This window comes from Phalacrocorax carbo, chromosome 16, assembly GCF_963921805.1.
Source record: "Phalacrocorax carbo chromosome 16, bPhaCar2.1, whole genome shotgun sequence".
In the NCBI taxonomy this organism is placed as follows: Eukaryota; Metazoa; Chordata; class Aves; order Suliformes; family Phalacrocoracidae; genus Phalacrocorax; species Phalacrocorax carbo.
The window spans coordinates 2,366,983-2,382,882 of record NC_087528.1 but is presented as its reverse complement, the minus strand read 5'-3'; the positions used below and the strand labels follow the sequence as shown (position 1 = coordinate 2,382,882).

General features: G+C 52.6%; 3 protein-coding genes across 3 annotated transcripts; 1 reads left to right on the top strand and 2 right to left on the bottom strand.

Annotated features, from left to right (window-relative positions):
- Nucleotides 1-111: 111 nt before the first annotated feature.
- Nucleotides 112-5,726, bottom strand: EME1 (essential meiotic structure-specific endonuclease 1). Its single transcript, XM_064467290.1, has 8 exons — nt 4,967-5,726; nt 4,757-4,884; nt 4,444-4,536; nt 3,869-3,990; nt 3,496-3,619; nt 2,867-2,982; nt 1,810-1,999; nt 112-1,467 (listed from the first exon to the last, which is right to left on the bottom strand). The coding sequence occupies exons 1-8, from the start codon at nt 5,670-5,672 to the stop codon at nt 1,291-1,293; spliced, it is 1,656 nt and encodes a 551-aa protein (XP_064323360.1). The 5' UTR covers nt 5,673-5,726; the 3' UTR covers nt 112-1,290.
- A 60-nt stretch (nt 5,727-5,786) lies between these two features.
- On the top strand, nt 5,787-9,573 carry MRPL27 (mitochondrial ribosomal protein L27). The gene is made up of 4 exons (XM_064467298.1): nt 5,787-5,869; nt 7,759-7,881; nt 8,614-8,681; nt 9,150-9,573. The coding sequence occupies exons 1-4, from the start codon at nt 5,848-5,850 to the stop codon at nt 9,354-9,356; spliced, it is 420 nt and encodes a 139-aa protein (XP_064323368.1). The 5' UTR covers nt 5,787-5,847; the 3' UTR covers nt 9,357-9,573.
- A 523-nt stretch (nt 9,574-10,096) lies between these two features.
- Nucleotides 10,097-15,585, bottom strand: LOC135315986 (uncharacterized). The gene is made up of 5 exons (XM_064467297.1): nt 15,456-15,585; nt 14,885-15,006; nt 12,998-13,096; nt 12,421-12,585; nt 10,097-11,104 (listed from the first exon to the last, which is right to left on the bottom strand). Exons 1-5 carry the CDS (start codon nt 15,541-15,543, stop codon nt 10,958-10,960), a joined length of 621 nt encoding a protein of 206 aa, XP_064323367.1. The 5' UTR covers nt 15,544-15,585; the 3' UTR covers nt 10,097-10,957.
- Between the last annotated feature and the right edge of the window lie 315 nt (nt 15,586-15,900).

Sequence of the window (15,900 nt, the reverse complement as noted above, 5' to 3'; positions counted from 1 at the left end):
CATCTTCGAAGCAGGTTACAAAAAGGCAAAGCCTTACTAATGATAAGACTGATTCCTAGAGTTCCATGCAGAAAAAAGCAATGGCATGAGTATCAGATAAAAGCAAGGAAAGGCTGCCTACCTCTGGCTTAGCAGTGCATGTGTCTTCTGAGCTTCCTTGAAACAGCTTTAGGCTTTGCTTTTGGTATCTGATTCATCCCACACTTTAAAAGGTCCTTGCTTACTATCCAGCAAGGTTCAGAAACACAGCAAACAACATTCAGAGTGAAATTTCCGCTCTGCAGACGCTCCTGCGAGCGCCTGGCAGGAGTCTGCTGCTTTGCCATCTAGGAGAGCAGTGCTTAAGTTCACAAATGCCAGGCTAACAGGATTTAGCAGTTCAGGTCAGAAGCGCACCACCGGCCAGCAAGGACTCCTGCTGAATGCCTGAAGCCAGCGTGGCAGGTGGGTATTTTTTCATTCGAGACCACAACGGCTCCAGTGGGTAACCTCCAGACTTCGGCTGCGGTTTAATTCACTCTCTGTGCTCATCTTGGTAAGCGCTGCTGTCGCAAAAGACTCTAGCTGTCCTTGTGTGCACACAAGTGCCTGTGGCTTTGTGGACAGGCGAGCACGTTCCCCAGTCTAATTAAAAAGAAAGCTTTTTCTGCCAACTGTTTGGTCCTCATCATTCCGGCACATATAATCAGATTTCAAGACTCTCTATAGATTAAGCCAGCTGGAGACTGAATCAAGGCAGTCTAAATTTAATGTCTGAAAATTAGTCTTACTCATTCCCATCTGCCACAGCGGAAAACTGAGAGTCTGTTTGTGAGGTAGAAGTTCTTCCACCTCACTCGAGCAGGTGCTTGGGGGGCAGCACCATGTTGCTTTTAGCATTAGGATTTTTCACATTGGAGAGAGAAGGTAACTGCTTGCAGTTTAGGATAGCAGTAAAAAGTATTCCTTTCAACAGATGACATACCTTTCTATATTCAAGATGGCATGTTAAATAGCAAAAGATCATTATTATTATTCAAAATTATTTATTTTCTAGGAAGACAAATAAAAGGAACTATCAGTACTGTAAGTGTCCAGCTCATGCTCTTATGGAAGATGTTCACCATCTTTCTTGTGCAAATTCCAGCCATTCAGCAATTTTATCCAACCTTCCTTCACTACTATAAAGTCTAAGTGTGTTTTAAGTCTTTAAGCTAGGATCAACGTCTCTATTTGCCATCTGAGCACTCCTTCCCAGAAGGAAGCTAAATACTTAAACCAAGCAAACAGTAAAATCCTCCTTGCCAAGGGCTAGCCAGTGAAATCCAAGTAGAGACCAGGATCGTGGGAAGTCATCTGCAGATAGATTCGGCGTGAGAGTTCGGGTCCGATCCGCCGGCAGGTGGCCGTCACACCGTCACCACGGCGCACAAGGATGTTAGCCAGCATGTTTTCCCGCTCCTGCTCCAAGGAGCACCTGCTGTAGGCCTAAAAGCAACACAAAAGAACAACGGTATCATCCATTTGCATCTGTTGCTCAAAATAATCAAAGCTGTGCACCTGTGACTACTCTACCCTTTCACAATGTACCCTCATTTTTCACCTGGTCTCTCCCCAGATCTCATTTGCAAGCTCACAGGCTGATGCAGAAGCAACACTGCTCCCTCAGTACTCTGCTCTGTGAAGCCAAACCACTGGGTGCCCAGGAATCTGTTTCTTCACTGCCTTACAGCTCATACAGAATTGTGTCAAATTTAATACCAATTAAGTTATTTCCTCCACTCCTTCCATTGGTTGGCACAGTACTGGGTATTCCTGAGGCACCCTCACCTGGTTCAGCAGCTGAGGAGAAGGGTAGGCAGACACAATAGCCTCAGCCATCTCGAGGCTGACCCGGTTGAATTGTTGTATCTGCCTCTTCCAAACTTCCAAGAGACCCTTTCCGGAACGATCCACCTTCACCCCTCCACACCACCCCTTCTCTAAGTAGAAAGGGAAGCCCGTCTTCTCTTGCTCTCGCCTAGGGAGAACAAACAGGAAAGCAAACGAGACAATGAGGCTATGAAGAAACTCCTGTACCTGCATCTGTCATCATGTAGCCAGAGACAGAACACCATTTATCACCCCATGTTGTTATAGACACCACCGGCATCAAAGTAAATGCTAAAAATTTGACCCTGTTTTCTTCACACATGTTACCAATTTCAGTAAAAATCTGGGTCTTAAACAAGGAAAAAGGAAAAGAAACAATCCTGTACTTGGGAGCAATCCTGCCGCAGGCCAATGCACATCCAAAGTGGTAAACAAGAATTCACTTTCTGACTGTCAACCATAATAAAACACTTTCACACATCGTTTTTAACAACATCTCATCTCTTCTCAGGGCTGAGATGTAAAATACAGCAGCCCCTGTGACAGGAATGCTAGGGTTGCGTGAGACTGCACAAGATGGCTTTCTTAGCTATCACTGCGCAACAGGCTGCTGTCCTTCCTTGCCAATGGAGGTGGCGAAATGGTTCATTCCCAGCACTGCCTCTCTCAGTTATGTACTGAAGAAGAAGAGCTGGTGCTGTAAGAGCCCAACCCTACATGTGTTCGCTTCCCACTCCTAAAAATCAGACTGAGAACGAGAGCTTTCCTTGATGTAAACACTCCAATGTGAAGCCAGGGCCTGTCCTCGCCCCTCCCCAGGAAGGGCATCAGTTTCCAAGAACCACCCCTTGTTGAAGGAGCTGCATCAGCAGCTGTGCCAGATCACCTGCTCTTTTAAAAATCATTACACTGCATTGTACCGAAGTACAGCCACGTGCCTGCCATCCCCTCCCAGTAACTGTCAAAGCGAAGCCTCTCCAAAGAGGACGTGACGAAACCTCATCTGCTTACTCACTTGAATGGTGCTTCAGCTACAGCTTTTGTGAACATAGTGGCAAATTCTCCAAGCTCCTCACAGCTCTCAAAAAAGCTGACTTGGACTTGTTTGTCCAGCTGCAGATCCACCAAGGCCTGTAAACATCATCAGAAACAACAAATGGAACAATTAATCTTCTCGCTCGTGTCTGAAACAAAAAAGGGTTGCAACATCTTGCTATAGGCCAAGAACATCCACTCTCTCCCCATTTTGAAAAGTTAATTTAAGGCACTGAAGCATTTGCTCGTTAATATCAGTTTTCCGCCATTTCAGCTGCTGCAGTTCCTCAGTGGCCAGCTCTCGTTACACACAGGCCACCCAGCCCAGAGCAGCACCGACGTGCTTTGCCAGCCGGTCACAAAGGACGAGAGATGCTGACCAAGACTGACATTTCACTGTACGGGATCAAGGTGAATGAGACACGGCAGTCTGTGGGAGAGCAGGTACATACCTGAGCAGTGGGGAACTGAACCGAAGAGTTCTGTCCATAGGGACATGGACTAATGTAGGTTGAATGCCCCCACCCAAAAAAGTGTGTGACTGGGTCAGATGTTCAAACAGCAGCAAAGAAGAGATGATAGCTGCTTGCCTCTTTTACAGGTACTCACTTCTTCCACATCCATTCTGGTTATCTTCAGGCCAGAGTCCTTAGTGTTCTTTTTTCTCCGTTTTCCCTGTTCCTCTTCATTTCCACTCGCTGCTACATGTTGAGGTCTCTTTTTTGACTGAACTCTGAGAGGTGTAAGAAGAGTAAAGTAAGACTGTGAGTTCATGCTCTTCCCCAGGTGTTTCCCATTGGCCACCACAGTGACAGGCTGGATGGACCTTTGCTTCTGTTTCTATGTAACAAATAGTGGAGCAGTGCTGGGTGGGAGCACCTGTTATGCTCCAGTCCTGTGCTAGAAGGAATTAATGTAAACAACTATGGCATTTTGCAAGGCCAGAGACAAAAAGAAACATTTGGAGGGAAAGCAGTTTAACCTGAAATAGTTTTCTACTTCAGCTACTGCCAGCGCCAGAATTTTCCCAGGCATTTTCTCCATCACACGAGATACGTAGCTCTGTAGGGTCTCCCCCTGTCCTTCCGCACAGCCCTGGGCCTCCTGCAAAGATCAACAGAAAAAAGGAGTTAAACCATTCTGAGTTACACATGCAAGCACAGCAACCTATGGCTCCACTTTTGCAGCTGGGTCTGCAGGTAAAAAAGTCTGTTCACACAGCTGTTCAGGGGCAAGCAGGCAACGCTTGATTAGGTATAAAGTTGTGGCAGAAAGATATAAAATTAAAAGTTAAAAAACCCAACCACTTGATCTCACAATGTTACCTCTTCAAAAGTCTGTGAAAAATTGTAACTAGGAAAGAAAGCTTGTCAGAACCTTGCACTATGCGACCCTGGTGTTTCTGATCCATTAATGGGTTCTAAAACCAGGTATCTGGTTTACTGAAACCATAGCTCCATCCCACATCAAAACCTTCCAGCTATGAAGAGGGGGTTGACAAACACCATCCTTACAGCAAAGGATGTTCAAGCACACAAAAGCCGTAAGCACTCTCACTTGTTTGTAGTTGTGAACCATGGACAAAAACTCCTCCAAGCGAAGCAGAACCAGGACATTTGGTTCTTCTGTCCATTCATCTCCTTCTTCTATCTGCTCAGATATGAAAACAAACAGACGGACCATCAGTCTGTTTATAATTCACTCAAACTGGTGCTCCCACTCAGATCCCAAGACGGGAAAGATTAGAGGGCGCTTACTTGGGTTCTTAAGTACAATTACTAACGCATGCAAATAACAGAGAAAAGGGCAAGAACACAGAGATTTTGCAGAGGAAGAAAAGGGCAAAAGCACACAGATTTTGCTTGCGCACCTGAGATAACACAGTTTTTCTCCTCCAGGTGATGCTGCAGGGAACAGCCTGACTCTCAACAACACAGGAATACTTTGCAGCCTGCAAAGCACTAAGGATCTGGCCACCACCTTCTACCTGCAAAAGAACTGAAATTGGTGTGTGGGTCAGGCCTCTGCAGCAAGAACTGACAGTCAGTGTATGGCAGATGCAGGCTCTGAGGACAAGTACCTGGATCTAGCACCACTGTTATGTATTTCTGGCACTCCCCCGGTCGCTGAGCTTTCAGCATCTTAGCAAGGGCCCTCTTCCTCTCTTTTTCCTGCTCCTGCTGCCTCCTCCGTTCTTCTCGTTCTTTCCTCCTCTGCCACACAGCCTGGCAGTTTGCCTCCCTTCCCTTCTGACTACATTTCAGCTTCTTGGGACAGGGGGATGTTTCTGGGCTTGCTCCACTTAGCAGGGGCTTATTAGCCTGGTGCATGGATTCAGACTGAGAGGCTATAGTCCTCTCAGCACCGCACATGCCATTTTGGCTGCCACAAGACACTTCTCCAGATGACACCAGGGGTTCCCGCAGCCCTCCACTACCAGGTGTCAAAAGGTCACCGTTAGCACAAAGGCCAGCTCTCCCTGATGCATCCCCTCCGCCCGGCTGGGGGGGCTTAAAAGCCACTTCTCTCTCAGCTTCTACCCTTCTCTTGATCCTCTCGTGCAGAGGGATGGCTTCCACCACGTCCTCCTCTTCCTCCTCGCTCCCACTGCTCACCACCACAACCAACCCCGCCGCCCTCCCTAGCTTGGGAGCGGGGGACGAGGGTCGCCGGTGAGTCAGCCCGCTGTGCGGTAGCAGCGGCGATAGCGAGGGCTGCAGCAGGGAGGGTAAAGTAGGCAGCTCCTCCTCATCGCTCCCCTCACACCTAAGCTCTCTGTCCGCCATGCCACCTTCTCCTGAGGTAAATCCCGAGCGTCCGAGGGAGGAGCGGTGATTGGTACAAATGCGCGCGCCGTTGGCGGCGGTTGGTCCCAACGGGCGCGCACGCGCGCGTTCGGACCAATCGCCGCCAGCCGCGCGCCCTTCCTAACCGGAAGAAGAAGAGGTGGCGCTAGAGAAAATGGCGGCCGTGCGGCGGCTGTGTGAGTGAGGGGTTATCGCTCACCTCCGGCTTCACCCTTCCGTGGGGCAGGGAGCGGGTCCGGCCTCCAGCCGGAGGCAGAGCCTGGGAGGGGGCACCCCGGGGGAGAGCACTGCCGGTAGTTCGGGGTCGTAGGCCTTCGCCTTTACGTCAGGCCGCGGCTCGGCTCAGGCGGTGCTGTGGTGAAATTAGAGGGTTTGGTTTTCTTAACGCTACGGCATCGCGGGGTCGTTCATGCGGGAGGAGGCTTCGGGGCGTCTATAGCGCAACCTGCTGAAGGCAGGGTCAGCTCTGAGGTGGGGCCGAGGTGCTGAAGGTTTCATCCGTTCTGGCCTCTCAAACCTTCACGGGTGGGGATTGCACAACCTCGCCGTGCTGCTGCTTGGCCGCCCTCACGGTGAAAAAATCACCCTTGGAAAAACAGTATTCGTGTGCGCTAGTTAGAGACCGAACAGCGAGGGGCGCTGATCTCTCCTTGCACAGTGCTATAGTCAGGAGGCTTTAAAAAATTCATTTTTTGTAATCTAGAAGTATTATGGGCAGAAATACCCTTTCTTTGGTGGGACACCAGAACAGTGAAGTTCTTCCACTGATTTCCAACGTGATTTGTCACTTTGTAAATCACGTTAATCATTTGTAAATCAAGTTACAAACTCCCTGTCTCAGCCTTCTCTAGGTAACTGCTTTTCCCTGCATGTCTGATGCTTTGAGGTTCATTGTTTTTGTCAGCAAGCTTCTTGCATGCAATACCAAATGTAACCCTGAAATCAGCCCGTTGGAGTTCTTTTGGTAACAGTTAATTGGACTATAACTTCATAGAATCTGTGTATATGGAACTGTAATTCTCGTTCATCTTTGCCTACTTCCCTGTAGTCTGTCAAGTCCCAGAGCCTTTCTCTTAGTTGGTGGGTAAGCTCTTGAAATTAGCGGCTCTTTGTAGAGCAATTTCCCTTTTCTCAAAAATATTTCTTGCTCACCAAGTACATATGATAATGTAATTAAGAGTAAATTAATCCACTGGTTTTACTCAGGATAAGAGGAATGTTATGATAACCACTCTTCTGTACAAAGCTGCTGCTTAAGAGCTTGAATAGAGAGACTCAGAAAAGCTGGGTTTCCCTGCTAGCTGCACAAAAGGAGGTACCAAAGAGATTTTTAAAAATAACTGATTACATCTCAGTCATTTTTTTACTGAGAGAGTTGACTAGAGGGTCAGCTTTCTTGATAAGAAAACCAGTGTGTTTTCTGTCTGTGTTTGTTTTTTTGTTAAAGGAGGAAGTTTGTGGTGTGAGTAATATTTTGCATTCCAGAGACAATCCCTGTCTGCAACAACTGATTTTTTTTTTCCCCCTTGACTTGTCCTGTTTGTAACTCAAAGACTTGCACAAAATGCTTTAATTAGTATGTTCAGGATAGCAATTCTGTATATGCTTATATATCATCCTGAATTGGAGTCTTCCCATTTGTAAGATTTCAAAATATTACTGTATAGTTAAATGCCATTTGATCGAAGGGGAAACTGAAACACAACTTGTCTTTTCTCAAAGCAATATAAGGCCAATTCACAGCAATCAGTAGCTTCTGTATCTTATTTTACAAGGCCTTGCTTAAACATGAATTTGTGCACATCCTTTAACATCATCGCAAGAGTTTTATTCCCTCCTGGGCAGGTGTGGTACTTGAGATATGGCCTCTTTGCAGGGGGCTTAGGTAGCGGTGGTCTGAGTATGGTTTATCTTAGAAGTACCTTTTTTTTTTTTTGCCCCTCAGAGCTGTCTTTTGCCTTCAGTTTTATAGCCTGTATTACCTGACATTCTTTAAATCTGAAAAGAGAAAGTGTGTGTAATAGATTTTTTTCATCTGATGTTGTTGTCCTTGCTCTGAACCTAGTTCTAACTACTCCACAAACGAGCCTGGTTGCCATCAGATGTGCTTCTAAGAAAACTGGGGGCAGCTCAAAGAATTTAGGTGGCCGCAGCCCTGGGAAGCGCTACGGATTCAAAAAAGTAGAAGGTAGGTCTGAGCATCTGCTGAGTCTCACTTGCGTTTCATTGGGTTCTTCACGGCTTCTCCCCCGGTGCGGGTGTCGGCTGTTGAGCGTTTCAGTAGGAGGAGGTGGCCAGGGCGCTCTTCCAAGAGAAGGGAAAGGGGGGGTTCAGTGAAACCTTGTGACGAAGGGTAGCCGGCAGGAGGGCTGGGTGAGTCAGCCTCCCTCCCAGGTGGGCCTGAAAGCGGCCGGCCAAAATTGCCTACAGAAAACGTACTTTGATTCTAACTTTGCCTCTCTGGAGAGTCTGGGAGGAGGGCACACTGTGGGACACCTAATAACTTAAGTGCACTTTTCCCCCACGCTGTGTTGAAAAGCTGGGCATTTTAGATGTTTACAAAGGGGAGAATTATGAGGCTTAGCAGAAGGCAAAGTACGGATTCTTGCAGCTGAGTGCTGAATAATTATTAGCTTTGCTGATGGAAACATATCAATGTAAAAGGTAATAAAACAAATGCCTTGTACCCTAGAAGTAATCTTTTCAAAGACTGGAATTGCTTTTTGCCATTGTATATCAATTGCCCTTTATTTCCTGCTAACAGCATTTTTGTTTAGATGCTTTTAGCATTTGAAGTACTTTTTTCCATAGAAAATTCCCACAGGAAGCTGGGTTTTGTAAGTCCTGGAACCATTTGTGTTCTGCCAGGGCTTTGGAGAGCTCCGTCTCTCTGCAGTCTGACTCTGTCGCTCTGTTGCAGGTGCATTTGTGCACGCAGGCAACATTTTGGCTACACAGCGGTTGATACGCTGGCATCCGGGGGCTCACGTAAGTTGTTTTTCCATGTCTTCCTTGGCTCTCAGAGAACAGCAGTCTGCAACGGAGTCCTATACTCAAGCGCCTCCTCTCCCTCAAGCTGATTTTTAAAGCTCTTCCTTATATTCTATATAATCCTGAAATTGGGGTTCATTAGCTGATATTTCCTAGTCACAGAGCCTGCTCCATGTCACAGCTGTGCCCATCTGACTGAGGAAAGGACTGAAAGTTAGGCATATCCCCAGACACTTCCGTAACCTAACTGGGTCCTGGTGCTTCAGGGTGGAATCAGTATCTCCTCCCGAGTAACAAGTACCGTTGCATACTGATTGCTGGAAGGAGAGACTCTGGTTTAGTTTAAAATACAAAGCAACAGATGCTGTTGAAGCCAGGATATTGAACGAGGCAGACCAACAATCAGATCTGCTTTAGTGGTGGACCTCCAGCCTTCCCTTCCTAACACTTCTCCTCCTCCTCCAGGTGGGGATGGGCCGTAACAAGACACTCTACGCCCTGGAGGATGGCATCGTGAGATACACCAAAGAGGTCTACATACCCCCGCCCCGCAGCAGTGAGAGCAGGGAAGTGATCTGTCGTCTACCCAGAGGAGCAATTCTTTATAAAACCTTTATCAACGTTCTTCCTACCACAGAAGTAGGAAGCTTTAAACTGGTCACCATGCTCTGAGCCTCCTGCATCACACAGGGACGGATGGGAAGGAGCGGCTGGGACAGACAGCTCCAGCTGGACTGGCATCTGAGGTCAGGAATAATCTAGTGCTGAAGAATCCTGTTTAGGGACTTTTTCTTGCTCCTAAAGCACATGTGGTCGGTGTTTAGGCAGTGGGCTCACCTGCTGGCATGTGTAACCATGTTTAATAAATGCCATGGGGCTGCTGAAGGTCTTGGCTGTTCACAGACTGTGTTACTTATGTTCCTTTAGTATCAAGCTGCCTTCCTCTGGAGAGCCTGCTCTGTTGGGCCGCTGGAGTCTCTGCAGTCCCTCTTATGTTAGCACTTCTCCCACTAATCATTCCTTCTATCTATTTTTACTCACTTTTAGACATTACTGTTATATTTGTATCTTAGAACAGTGCAGAAGAGGACAGATCCACTTCCACTTGCACCTAACTGTGCGTCCCAGGAAGCTAGATTTTTCCTTCTATCTAACTCACCTCAATGATTAACTCAAATATGTGAAAGTGTTCCCTTTACTAGCCACGTGAAGCACATTCACACTCATAAAGCGAACTCATTACTAGTTTCAGGGTGCCTGCTAAGATGCACGAGTCTGGGGTGGTATGTGAAGCTCAGTGGCCGCAGGGGTATCGTAAAGCCATAATCCAGAAGACTTATCCTTTTGTCTTCCCTGAGTCATTCTGTGACGTTTTTGAGCTTACATTGCTCGAAAGAAAGGAGCCCAGATGCCTTGTGGCCAAATGGATCTCATTTTATCTACAGGTTGGTAAATAATTTGAAACATTGGCTCTGCAGTAGAAAACAGGTTATCAAAATTGGTGGTGTAAGGACACCAGTGTTGACATTACTAGATTGTCTGCTCTGCAGAAGACGACTGGGTAAACTTGGGTCAGCCACGTACGTCCACGCTTCTGTCCTTTCCCAGCTTGCATATACATTCAGGTGGTTCAGCTCGGTGGTCGGTAGTTGCCTACAGCAGGTGACAGAATTCCTGGAGTCTCTCTGGATCTACCTGAAGTCCATACAAAGTTGTTCTCAGTCACAGCCGACAGTTGCTGTGAGAGCACACAGCGATGCTGCGATGCAGATTTGTTCTGCCGCTCACGGGTGAGGATTACCACCTGGTGTCTCGCACACCAATAGAGTTAAACATTTTACAACCTAAGGAAGAAGTGAAGTAGCAGTCTGCGGTCTGATCCTTGGCACACCGGGCAGCGCTTGCCTCACAGAGGTACAGGAGCACCAGCTGCCTGCAGGAGCTCTGGCTGAGCAGACCTTCACCTTGGCTTTGCTCCCCGCGTAGAAGCAAGCGGCTGGTCCGGCGCCTTTGGTAACAGTACACTCGCTGGATCAGAGCGAGGAGAGATCCCTGGCTGCTCCGCTCAGAGCGTGATACCTGGCGGTGGCTCGGTGGTTGTCCTTGTGCTGCGGGAGGGACGTCTCCACCGGCCTGGTCTGACTTGCCTGTCTTGGCTGATGGCGAATCTGGGTGGAGGTCTGAGGTTCGGCTGCTCCCTGCGGGGGGAGTGACGGCACAGGCACTTCTGTCGCTGACACCACGGGAAGAAGCAGTACGCGGAGGCCGAAGCCTTACACGTCTGTGTTTCGCTGAGTTTGGTAGCTGAGAGGGGCCTGGAAAGGGTCTGGCGCACCACGTCTGTCCAAGGTCTCTGAGCTTATTACTGTTCCTGAGAAAGCTGGAGGATGCCTCAGAGCATGCTCGTAGGGAGGCGGCATCTGTTGAGGAGAGAGGAAGAGCATTACAGCTGATCAGAAATAACCAGGAGATTATCCCACCTCTTCTTACAGAGCTGATGACAAGGCTCACCACCACCACCAGCCTGAAATTAAATTCCTGCAGTCCTCAGTGCAGCGAGCTGCTGCCTAGACGAACACCTGGAAAACGAGTGCTTAGCACCGATTTGCAACACGGCAGGGTGGAAATCCGCTGGAGAGGCACATCCCCCCTGCTCTCCCCCTCACACCGTCAGTGCCGGGCTCCTGCTCTTCCCTGTCCCCCTCCAAGGACTTGTTGCTACTTGTAGCAAGGCCAGAGAAGGCTTGACTTTTGTTAGAAGGGAACTGTTGCTCGCTTTCCTTCGGCCAAGGGTCAGTTACTGGGATTTACACAAGCACCTTCAGACTGGGCTTTCTGCGCAGGCTTTGTTAGCAAGCGCAGCAGCGGAGAGGAACCTCCGCACTCTCGTCACGTTCATTTTGGCAGAGCTGGGCTAGCTTTGTCCCCACAGCAAGCAGCGGCAGTGGTGCAGGGATGCTGTGGGGGAGCTCCCACTGCAGTTCCTTAACTACTCAGCCTTGAGGGCTTCGCTCTCGTGCACCCTCAGTGCTCTGGTTTCGGGGCAGGTATCATTAGTTACACCTCCTACACCAAGCAGCGGGTGCTGACTCTGCCAAACTTTACGGTGCAGCTTTAAGAGCCCAAAATCCAGCTAAATTGGTGAACCTTTAGTGCTCTGCTCAGGGTTTTGAATGTTTCTGTTCTGCTTTAGTCATTGAGTCTTCTTGTTCAACAGGAGGCTCTCGGGGCGCTGCAGGACCTACTTGGCAGCTCGCTTTTCTCTCTTCTAGTGCAAATCTTACATGTCGTAAGAGGCAACGCCTGCTGCTCGTAAATAAGCCATAAACATTTCAAGGTAACAGAGGGGCCTCCCAGAGATGTCCTGCAGGGACAAGGGAGCAAGAAACGGTGGAAGCCTTACAGATCTAAAAATAACATTCCCAGCTTGGACTTGCACAGAGCGGATGATCTGAAGGGCCTGCCCTTTCATAGGCAGCTCTGCCCAGCCTCCTGGCACAGGCATTCCTGCAAACACCGGGAGAGATGGATCATTAACCAGCACAGATGTACACAAAAGGAGCCTCCTGGTACACTTTGCGCCCTTCCCAGAGATAAAGGCTATCGGTGAAAGGCAATCGCAGGGAACGGAGTCCTTAGCTACTGCAAATTGCTGAAGCAAGACCCAGGTACAGAGCGGAGCGGGGACTGCCCCGGCTCTGTGCCAGCACCCCGGTGCAGGGGAGGGAGAGCTCACCTCCTGGGAGGGCTCTGCCCACAGCCCAAACCTCTCGGCAATCATCTGATGGATTTCCCGCTGGCGATCTTTCTTCCGCACGCTCTCGTAGCTTGGCAAGCGGGGCTGCTCCCAGGACGGGAGCTGGTAGCTGCTGGGGGGTCCGACGCAGAAGAGCTCGTCTCCCTAGAAATGCCCAGCCCAGAAGAGAAAGGTCAGCACAGCAGTGGCAGAAGGTCATGGCCTGGTACCACCTTGAGTTACTTCAGGGTTCAAAGTTGTGTGTGCCCTTCCTTGAACCCTGAGAGAGGAAATCCTCCCTCCCATGAGGTAATTACACCATGACTGGCCTTGCAGATCCCAAGCCCTGAGGCATCTGCCTGGCACTTTGTGCCCAAACACCTCAAGGCACCATGGTGTCCTCTGCAGGAGCCCCACTCCCCCCGCCCCAGGTTCTTACACACCAACAGCACTTCCCATGGTTCCTTCCTGCTGTCCAGGAGCTCCCCGGGTCCCCATAACCACGGGCTCTTCCCGAGCTCATCAGGATCTTTGCTACCGTTTCCCCCCCAGCTCCCGTCGGGGATCCCCCCGTCACCTGCACGCCGGGGTTCTCGGCGGCGCTCTCCAGCCGGGACGCTCCGCTCTGGGGACCCACGAGCCGCTGGCTGCTGCTGAAGTAGGGCGGGGGGCACTCCTGTAACGAGGGGTCAGGGAGGAGGCGGTGAGCGAAGCCGAAATCCCTCACATCCCGCGCGGCAGCGAAGCGGAGCTCGACCAGCTCCCACGGGACTCTGGGTGAGGCGGGGGAGCCGCTACCTCTGCCCGTTTGGCTGATGCGGCTCTCGCTGCTGGCGGTCAACCTCTGCCTGCCTGTTTACCGCTGCCGACCGCTCGGGCACGTCCGTGCGGGGCCTGAGCCAGCTGGCACTGCTGCGCAGCGCACCCGGAGGGGCGGCAGCCCCGGCCCGGGGCAGGGTTTCATTCAGACTCAGCAGAACCATCTCCCTTCAGGGGACACCGAAACCCCAGCTGTTCCGCTAGTACAGATAAGAGCTCTGATTACAGCGCTCAAGATTACGGATTTTGTAAACCCTTATCTACCGAGGTAGTCGTTTCATGATAACGTAGCTGGCTAATCTGCAGCGCAATAGCTGTGCTGTTCCTGAGCAGTCTTGCTCCAGTTAAGCTCAGTTCCCTGTTGAGGTGTCAAGCAACAGCCGTGATCCCTCTTGTGGAAAGCGGGGCCAGAGCCAGGACTCAAGCCACAGGGCCATCCTCGCTCTCAGAATAGCCCCATCTCCGCCAGCAGAAAACACTCCAGAGATTCCCAGAGCAACCAGGGAGTCACTGGGGGGGCTCTGAGCGACAGATTTACTTTCGCTCCTAACAACTGAGGCACCGCTTGCCTCGGCCCTACAGCACAGTTCCAGAAGCTGCAGGAAGCTCAGCTGGCTGTGGGGTGCAATTATTTAATAACTGCTTAGCAGAACCAGCGCAACTACACCCGCTTGAAAGCCGCCTCAGGCCACTACAACCACTTCACTTTTGCTGATGGAAGCACACCCTGTATACGTTCCCTTTCCATACGCAGTTCTTTGTATCCACATCCCTCTGCAAAAGGCGAGACACCGTCTCCTTCACCCACCCACCCAGGGGCCAGGCCCGAGCGCGGTGAAGGCTCACGGCACACCCCACGCAGCCTCGGCAAGCCGCTCTGCGGGGCCAGGCGTGCGGCGGCCGAGCCCTCTCCCCACCGCGCGCCGTGCTGCCGACGGGGAGTGGGGAGGAAGAGGGGGACAGGAGCAGATGCGGGGACGCGGGCAGGGGACGCCGGCAGCGCAGCCCGTTCCCGCTGTGATTTCTGCTGGGCACTTCCCAGCCTGCGCCAGGCTGTTAAATCTGCCTTTCATGGCACAAGTCTCTCCATTCCCTGGACGTCCCCTCTCTCCCAGGGACTCTGGAAGCGGCACCCACGGCCATCGGAAGCCAGGCTTTACCCAGGCAGCCCCCACCACAAAGGCAGCACTGGCTGAACACGCTTCTCTTTTTCCATCACCACCTTCCCCGCTCGAAAGCCAACCCCAGGAATTCACAGACACAAGCGAGAGGGCTTTGTCTCTCCCCGCTCCACGCCTGGGAGCCGTGCACAAGAAAGCCAGTCACCGAGCACTAGCGCACAGCGTCGTCCACCTTTGCCCTGAGCTTCCAGCCCCCTTCCCCGCAAAACAGAGCCCAGCCTCACACACGACCGTGCTGGGGAAGGAGAACCCCGCTCCTGAGCTGCGTGGGGATCTGGGGGACCTGCGAGCCTCAAGATATTCCCCGCAGGGGTGCGACCAGGCAGGGTTGGGTGGCTGGATCTCTGGGGCAGAGCGGGAACGGGGGAGGCAGAGCCCGGCTCTGCTCGGAGGTCCCACGGCCGAAGGGGAGCCCTGCAGGAGGGGAGCGCGGGGGGGGGGACGGGCGGGAGGAGGACACTCACATACTGGCTGGGGGTCTGGAAGAAGCGGCAGGAGCAGAGGAACTGGCAGCACATGGGGTCCCGGTGGTACAGGAGCAGCAGGAGGATGAGGATGGCCACGATGAAGACGGAGGTGGACACGGCTGCCAGGGGAAGCGAGTGGAGGCGAATGAGCCGGTGATCAGCGGGCCTCCCCCGGGTTTCTCGGCTGGGAGAAGCCCCGGAGAAGCCGGGGTCGCCGCTGCGCCCCCCGGGGCCGCAGAAAGCCCCGCTGTGCCCGGCGCCTCCCTCTCCCTGCGGGACCGGGCCGAGCCGCGGAGCCCGTGAGGCTCAGCCCCGGCCCGGGCCCCGCAGCAGGGACCAGCGCCCGCGCACAGCGCGGCCCCGCCGCCCTCCCGCCCGGGGCCGGGGCGCCGGGCTGGCGCTCAGCACCTCGCCACGGGGCCGGTTCCCCCGGTGTTCCCGGCAAACCCGCGGTTCCCGCCCGGCCCACGCTCCCGCGGAGCCAGCCCGGCACCACCGACCCCTCCCCGCCGCCCGGGACCCAGCCGAGCACCGGGGAAGGGCCGTCCCAGGCCGCGGTGCCACTCACTCGCGGCGATGACGATGGCCAGGACGCCGCTGTCCATGGCCGCGCCGGCGGCCGTCGCGTCCGCCGCGGCCCCGCCGGGGTTCGCCATCCCGCCGCCACCGGCGGCCCTGCGGCCGGGGCCCCGCCCCTGCCCGGCCCCGCCCCTCCCCGGCCTCCCCATTGGCCGCCGCGCCGCTCCCCGCCGGCTCCCATTGGCTGTCAGCGGGACTGGCTACAGCCGCCGGATGGAACGCGGTCCCGGCGGTTGCCGTGGCGACGCGGCGCGGCGGGCCCGATCCTGGCCAGCGCTCTCCCAGTCGGAGGGAGGGAGGGACACACGCCTGAGCCAGCCCAGCTCGCCCACGAGTGCCCCGGCCACACGCTCGTGTTACCGGAGCACCGCGGGCCGCACCGTGCAGCAACCGGGAGCCGCGGCCCGGCGTGGTGTCGCTCCCTGGACCGGTCC